Source organism: Octodon degus, unplaced genomic scaffold (genome assembly GCF_000260255.1).
Source record: "Octodon degus isolate 3935 unplaced genomic scaffold, OctDeg1.0 scaffold00011, whole genome shotgun sequence".
NCBI classification, from domain to species: domain Eukaryota; kingdom Metazoa; phylum Chordata; class Mammalia; order Rodentia; family Octodontidae; genus Octodon; species Octodon degus.
Window position 1 is genome coordinate 25934108 of NW_004524587.1, and position 8403 is coordinate 25942510.

The 8403-nt window shown below is 50.5% G+C and overlaps 1 protein-coding gene across 1 annotated transcript in view; it reads left to right on the plus strand.

The window, feature by feature from the left end:
* The window catches only part of Cngb1 (cyclic nucleotide gated channel beta 1), a 76527-nt gene that overhangs the window by 38891 nt on the left and 29233 nt on the right, over positions 1–8403 (plus strand). The window contains exons 19-20 of the mRNA XM_004626047.1: positions 1660–1817; positions 2108–2260. Of these exons, the coding sequence (XP_004626104.1) occupies positions 1660–1817; positions 2108–2260 (311 nt within the window). The remainder of the gene's footprint in view (positions 1–1659; positions 1818–2107; positions 2261–8403) is intronic.

Below are 8403 nucleotides of genomic sequence, written 5' to 3' on the forward strand. Positions count from 1 at the left end.
GTAGGGATGGGCTTAGGACTTAGCATTAGGAAATACGGCAGGAATCAGGTGTAATAATAAAAATTACTTTTTTTCATAATTTTATTGATTAAAAAATAGCAATGAGACAGTTTCAAATCAAATTGGTAGGACAGTTTCAATAATTCACACATTGCATACATTCTTCCTAGTGGTTAATTGCTGTACAAGATGCGGACATGATATCTTATTTACAAACACTATTAGAACAAATAATCCCTCTATTCTAAAAATTACTTTTGAAATAGCATAAGGTGGTCAACACGGAGACCTGTGTGATAGCTAGATAGCTAAAGCTGCATAACAAATTGGCCCCAGAGGTTCAGCAGCTGAAGGAGAAGAAGATATCTACTATGTCAAAGTCATAGCACTGGCTGGGGAGATGGCCCAGTAGAATAAGTGCTTGCCTGGCAAGCGCAAGGGCCTGAGTTCAATCCCCAGTTCTGCCAAAAAAAAAAAAAAAAAGGCATAGCACTTTCACCTTAGTGGAAAGCCCCACCCTATGCAGGCATTTAGGGATCCAGGTGATGGTGACACTGCCTCCTTCTTCATGTGACATCCTAGTCCCACCAACCACCAATAGAAAGGAAAAGCTCCAGGCCTATTCAGCAAGGAAGCTCTAAATTGTGCGTCCCATAATCTACTCAATTTTGATGGTGAGAGCGCAGATGGCCACACCGGGGAATGTGGCACCTGCTTGGGTGGCCGCGTCCCAACCACTGTTTACAGTGGGAGAGACTAGATACAGGAGTGCAGTTCATGTCTCCATGGACCTGGGCACCACGTGTCACTCAGAATTCCCTTGTGCTTGTCTCCAGCTGGCTGAGCAGGAGAGGAGAGGTAGGCTGGCCTCTCTGTGCTTTGAGTGGGTGCAGTGGAGACCCTCCAGGCAGCACCTGCCACCCACCCATCGCAGCTCACCCAGGGCGCGTGCTCTGCAGTGTGGAAAGTCAGCAGGCCACTCATTCTGCATCTGGCTCTGGCTGTCTCTCTTTTGCTGGCAGTGTATAAGCTTTAAGTCCTGTAAGTTGAAGAGATCTATAAATTGTCTACACTGCTTTTTCTACCAGCTCTTTCCTGAGTTCAATAATGTAACCTTGTCCCCCTCTCTGTTTTGCCCACAAATGTATCTCATGTAAGGGCCAGGGAGATAGCTCAGTGGACTAAAGCACCTGCTTAGGCAAGCTTAGGCAAGCCCAGGGACCACAGTTCAATCCCCGGCACCACATGCCATGCTAGCCCTGGAAATACACACACACATACACACACAAAAGAGAGAAAAAAGAAATATATCTCATGCTGGGACTAATGGTCTGATTTTGCTGAACTCTGAACTGAATTGTATGAATTCTAAATTTCAAAGGGATTAACCAGTTTTTCAGAACTGCCCATCTGAGTCAGAGGGGACTTGGTACATTTGGTACATTTTCTAATTGCTGGGCCAGAGCACCTGGGTGTTATTGCCACTGAACTTGCTCCTAGGATGTAGTAAAGTGCGTCTGAGGTTCCTGGGGTCAGAAGGCAGGGTAGGATTTAGCTCCTGCAGGCTCTGCTAGAAGGCAAGACGCAGGGGCTGCCCAGCTCTGCCTGGGTGCTGGGTCCCCTCCCGCTCAGTCGCTCAGCCTCAGGGTGTGCCTGCAGTGGCCAGAACCGCGCTGCCTCCACGGCCAGCCAGAACAGTGCCATCATCAATGACCGGCTTCAGGAGCTGGTGAAACTTTTCAAGGAGCGGACGGAGAAGGTGAAGGAGAAGCTCATTGACCCCGATGTCACCTCGGATGAGGACAGTCCCAAGCCCTGTGAGTCTGGGGCTGGAGGTGGCCCACCTGGCTGTGGAGGAGTGGAACCCCAAATCCCCTCCCCAGCTTACAGGGAGGTTGAGTGGCCCACAGAAATGGTGGGGTTCCCATCAGAAGAAATGAGGGGGTCCAGACATACAAGCAGGTGTGGGGCTGGCCAGAACCTGGCTGGTTTCTTCACAAGGAGCTTGCAGCAGGTGTGGAACAAATACGAACCCCTCAGTTCTGGCTCCAGGGCTGCAGTTAGGACCCCAGACCTGAGTCAGATGATCACCAGTGTCACCCTACAGCCCCGGTGAAGAAAGCCCCGGAGCCGGCCCCGGCCGCAAAGCCAGCTGAGGTGGAAGAAGTGGAGGAGCACTACTGTGACATGCTCTGCTGCAAGTTCAAGCGCAGGCCCTGGAAGAAGTACCAGTTCCCCCAGAGCATCGACCCCCTGACCAGTGAGTCCTGGAGCGCAAGGCGGAGGGCTGGACAGTGGGTAATCATAGAGGGTGAGGGGTGAGAGAGGCCGGCGGGGGGAGGCCATGGTTGTCTTACGCTTCCAAAGGACCCCATACCCCACCCCCGGTCTCTTCAAACAATAACAAGAACAGGAACACATGCTTACATGCTGTGATGAGGGAGTGAAGGCACAGGGAGATTGTCCAGCTCTGGGACAGCAGCAGTGCAGACCCATGACTCCAAGCTATGGCTGAACTTTCTGTCTACTAGGGCCATGATGGCTCCCTCCCAGAGCCCCTTCTCTGAGCAGAGAACTGTGCATGAGCGTGTGTGTGCGTGTGCGTGTGCGTGTGCATGTGTGTGTGTGTGTGTGTGTGTGTGTGTGTGTTTCGTCCAGTGTCAGCTGTGAATCCCTCCTGCCTCCCTTCAACCCTACTCCGCAGTCCTCGGGAGCTATACCCCTGTATGTGCACAGCGCTTCCTGGTTTACAAAAGACTGCCCTCCTCTCTTATGCACATTTGCCTAGGGCTCTGGGGAGAGCATGGGAGGTACCAGAGAGGGACTTTCTCAAGGTTACCCAGAAGTCCTGAGGGAACAGGACCCCAACCCTGGTGTCCACTTTGGAAAGTGACCTACTGTGTCCATTCATCTAACCTTCCACCTACCTGTCTGTGCTGCACGTGTTATTTACTAGTCTGTATGTACAAAGGCAGGAAACGCATTGCTAGAAAATTTTCACGAAGAATGAAAGCAAGCCCAGCGTGATGACTCCCACCTGCAATCTCGCCTACTCCAGAGCTTGAGGCAGGAGGATGGGAAGTTCAAGAGCAGCCCGGGCAAGTTAGTGAAACCCTATCTCAAAATTTTAAAAGGGGCTGGGAGTATAGCTGAGGAAAGAAGGAAGATATAAAGAAGGAAGAAAGAGAAGGAGGAAAGGTGGGAAGGAGGGAGGGAGGGAGCAAGGGAAGAAGGATGGGAAAGAAAGAGGGAAAGCAGATGGAATGAATGATGCGAGGCAGAGACCACGCAACAGGCTTTTGTGAAAGCAGCGAGGCATAAGATATACCCAGACACAGGTGATGGAGGGTGAAAAGACCATCCATGGGGACCAAAGAAAAGTGAGGGCCCTTTAGAGGGCTTGAACAAGGTGGGATCTGACAAGGGACATTACGTGAGGAGGTTTGAGTGAGCGTCGGTGGTCGAAGTTCTCAGAGCACCCAGTGCAAGCCCATGGACGTTATCAGTGGTCCTGGAGCTGGAAGGGTCCACGCTCCCGCGTGTCTCTTCTTGACGACAGCCTGCGCTTGCAGAGGACAGCAGCACCTGTGCTGAGCTGTATTTCTTTCTGAGAACGATGTGGCTGCCGATGAACAGGTTGGATGCTGGGAAAGTCATGCTGGAGTAGAGCCTGACATTCCCGTTTTTTTGTTATTATAAACAAAAAGGAGAAGGTAAAGGGAGAGGGGCATCGCTTCTCATTGCTGCTCTGTGCAAAACACATGGGCTAAGTGGGCAACCTAGTGGGAAGGGTAACCTGGGGGAACCGTTTAGTATCGGGGAAGGAGAACAACCGCTGCTGATGGGCCATTGCTCAGAGGCGCTCTCATAAGAACTGTGCCAGGAGTCTGAAAAGACAGGGCCTGAATAAGAGAAGGAGAACTATATAACCCAGTGGTCCTTGCAAGGGAAGGAGCTCAGCAAAAGGCCCATCTCAGATCACAGTCCAGGAGTCAGACGCACAGTCCAGTCTCTGAGGCCCTTTCAGGAAGCCTTTTGGCTGCGTCTTGCACTATGCCTGATTGATTTGTGTAAAAACAGCATTCTTCCCCTAGAACTCATAGGCTGTCTCTTTCAGACATTAAGAGATCTAGGCCTCTTTGGTTTTGGAGAGTTACAGATGCCAGAGAAGCCATTTGGGATTGCAGAGTAACAATGGGCTTGACTATCTCCTCAAGGCTTTGACATAGCTCTGGAGACAAGGCGTGAGAGTGAGAGAGAGAGGTTGTCAGACCAGCTGTCCCTGTCCCTGTTGCAGCAGTGATTTCCAAGCCAACAAGGAAAATAATCAACTAAATGGCCCTGTGCTGTCAAACCTGGGCCTTTACTGTGACAGGCAGGCTGCAGTTCCCGGGGCTATGTCTATAGTTGGTGTGAGATGGATCAGTGTACAGGTCCCGGTCCAGTTGGTGGGGAGGCACAGTAGGTAGATGTCCTGCAGAGATAATGAAGACAGAAAATTTAAATAGTTTTTTGGCATTCTTAATCAATTTAAATTTTCTGTCTTCATTATCCCAAATATTTAATGTGCCTGACCAAACAGTGCCCATAAATGGTTGAAGAGGCCTTCTTATTTCAGGAATTTGAGGAGTGCCTGAGGTGCGGCTTTCCCAATGGAGGAAAAATCTCTTAGTGTCTATAATCAGCTGCTTGGAGGATCGATGGAGAGTAGGCACAAGGAGGCGGTCAGCGCGGGTGGGAGTCTGAGCGTGGGCGTCCTATGGGTGCATTTGTGCACAGGGGACGTGATGGCTGGCACGGAAACCAGACTTCTGCTCTCAAGTCTTTCTGTGCCTGTACTCTGCATGATTTCTCCCCCAGAGGAGGGCACATTGTTTTCTTTTTTCTCTCCCTCCTCCTGTTTGATGATTGAAGAGAGGTTGACCCAGACCACGAGATGCCTTTCATACTCATGGCACGTGGGTGAAGTCAATCTGCCAGTCCTGGGTTGGGGAGAAACCCCATGCCTGGTATGTGGGGAAAGGAGGGCCCTTAGGCCCCCATGAGGTGTTCCCGGGCAGACAGAGCATGGAGCAAGAACAGTCTCAAGGAGGGCCTCCCAGGAATGAAAGCAATAAGAGGCTCAAATAGAAGAGATAATGGCTTGTAACCTACATGGACATTGTCAAGAAGAGATGAAAGAATAGCACGGGCTTGTGAGGTGGGGAGGAGAAATTTTGCTTGATCTAGGAACCACCCATGCTTTGTGGGGTAGTTTAGACTTTGCTGGTGCTTAGGGAGGGAAGGGGCAGGGGTGAAGCAGGAAAGGGCAAAGTATTGGCCTTTTGTAGCATGGTGGGAGAGACTAGCTGGGCCTAAACTTTGTGGTTTTATATGCAATGGTATTTGTGGGATTGGAGAGTCTACAATGAAGTGCAGCCACCCTGTTGGCAGAAGAGCTCCTTGGAGAAGGGCCTTAATGCAGGCCGCATCAATGATCAAGGACTCCCGAGAGATGAGGATCCTCTCTCTGCCCATACGGCAGCATGACTCTGAGGTATGGCAAATGCATACTTGAGGTCATACAGCTGTCAATCTGTAAGCCTCTGGTCAGTGGAAGAGCATGAATCAGAGCAGCCGGTTCATCCTGGCGAGAGATGGCAGATGGGGCAAGGGCTGCGGCTTCCCTAACAGAGTCACGTGAGAGAGCTGTGTATCTCACCATAGTGGGTGATGTTCGGAGGCCTTACAGGAACTCCCATTGGTAAACCAAGTGTGATGGGGCAGACAAGGGGAAAGAGCTGAAATACAAGGAAAAGGTGAGACTGTCAAGTGAATAAAGGACAGTCATGTGAAGCTGGCATCTCAGAATGAGACAGAGTTGGTATGAAATGAGACAAGATCAAAGTCAGGACCCAGGCAAGGGACGCTGTTGGGTTTCTATGGAGTGCACAGAGGCCAGATAGCTCAGCGAACTAAAGCACCTGCTTAGGCAGACACAGGGCCCGGGGTAGGATCCCTGGTGTGCCGTGCCAGTCCTGCCTCTGGGGCATGCTGGGACAGTGACTGAGACTGGGCATAGTGGCACGCGCCTGTAATCCCAACACTTGGGAGGCTAAAAACAGAAGGATCACTACGAGTCCTATCTGTCTAGTGAGACCCTGTAGACCCTGTACTAAATGCAAACAAACAAACAAAAAAAGAGTGCACAGAACTGTAAGATCCAAAAAGCAGATAGAAGATGAGGGAGATGTAATGAGGATATGAGACCCCACAGATGGTGGCCACAGTATAGGATAAGCCACCAGTGTGTCTCTAGCAGTTCTTAGAGCTTCCATAAGCATCAAGGTCACAGTGGCAACCACTCCTAGGCAGGGACACCAACCCGATAGTAGGGTCAAGTTGTTCCTACAGGAGAGCAGCTTGGTGTAGTCTTGACCACTGGGGCAGAACAGCAACCATGCAAGCAACGTGCTCTGCAGCACATAGACAGAAAGGGTGCAAAGAAGTCAGGGCTGGGGCTGTTTTTGGAGCTTCTTTTAGGATCTTGAAAGAAGAGTGAAAAAAGTGCTCATTATCTGAAGGCTCAGCTGGGTCCTGTTTTGTGAGCTTTTACAAGGGTTTGGTAAGGAAGGCAAGGCCAGGAACCTGGAGAGGGAAGTATCCCACCACCCCAAGAAAGGAGAGATGTTTTGATGGGGATTGGCATCTTGAGAAATTAATCTTACACAATTGGGAAGGAGGATTTGAGTGTGTCTGCACAGAATAATGCCCAGATAGGTAGCAGATGGAGAAGAGATCTGAGCCTTGGATGGAGACACATGGTAGCCCTTCATGTCTAAGTGCTGTATGAGCTGGAAAATCTTGTCCTAAGGATTCATTAAAGGGGCTTCAGACAGGAGACGGTATACATGCTGTATGAGGTGGAAATCAGATGGGTAGAAGGAGAGCAAAGTGTAGGCCCAGGCCTGGCTGAAATAGGGAGCACTGTCTCTGAAGCCTTGCGGCAGGACAGGCTCGGTCAGCTGTTGGGACAGGCAGTGTCAGGGTCTGTCTATGTGAAAGCGAAGATGGGCACATCCGGCACCAATCTACGTGCGCCATCTGTTTTCTGAATGGGGAGAATGGGAGTGTTATAGGGAGAGCTGATAGGGACCAAAAGACCATGTTGGAGCAGGAGAAAAATAATTGGTTTTGGTCCCCTGAAAGCCTGATCAGGGACTGGGTACTGGCACTGGGAAGGATAGAGGTGACCTAGGGCTCAGATCAGGGGAGGCAGTGGGGGCTTCGGTTAAGAGCAGAGAAGAAGAGAGGAGAGCGGTAAGAAAATCAGGGCAAACACCAGGAATGGTCAGAGGATAGCTCATCTGAGGAGGGGGATGGGGCAGGTAGGAACAATCGGAAAAGAGTAGGAGAAAAGTTCACCTAATTGATACCAAGTTGGAGGAGTTTTAAAAAGCCTGGAGACTGCCATCAATACCCAAATTCTACTGAGTTTGAGGCCACATCGGTCCTTGGAAAAAAGGCAAGGCAGAACAAGTTGCATCATTATTGATTATAAAATATATGGGCTTAGCCTCCACTGCAAGCTGTCTGAAGCTCAGGGTCTGAGATGGTCCAGGGGCCTCCAGAGCTGCTGGGCAGCATCAGTGGTCTGTTGCCAGTCTGAGGAAGTCTGGGGGACAGCCAGCTGGGGACACTAAGAGCTGACACCAGGGGCAGACGCCAGCATGGAGCAGTCTGATGTTCAGTGAATACTCCCACAGGTCGGGCATGGCCTCAAGAATACCAGGCCTTGGACATTCCTTAGCCCAGTGACCAGGCTGACAGCATTAGAAGCATGGCCCAGAGGTGTACCCCTGGGTTGGAGAGCCCAGGCAGCACCCCTCGTGGGTTTCTTAGGGTGGAGGCAAACAGCTGGAATTCTGAAAGGCACTGTCTGTGGGCAGCTTCATCCTATTATTGAAAACTATGAATGCCAAGTTTAACTCCTATTGTTGGATTTGTAACAGTTTCTGTAACTTTTTCCAAATATCTGGAGCAGACTGGGTAATAATATGCACCTGGTAAATAAGCAGCATCAGCTGGTCTTCTGGGCCTTTTGTGTCCAGGGCTGTATGTCTGAGGGTGTCAGCCAAATGAGACATAAACTAAGCCAGATCCTTATCTTTTGTCTGGGTGGTTCCTTAAGCCTATCACAATCAACTGCCCTGGGTATTGCCTTGTAGAGCCCTTCATGTAAACAATGACCATATAAGGCTGGGAAGATAGCTCAGTGGAATAAGCGCTTCCTTGGGAAGTGCAAGGACCTGAGTTCAATCCCCAGTTCCAGGGGCCTGGCCTTAGCTCAGTTGTTTAAGTGGCTGCTTCCACAAAGCTGTCAGCCTCAGGATGCTGTAGTTCGATCCCCACAACACTCCAGCC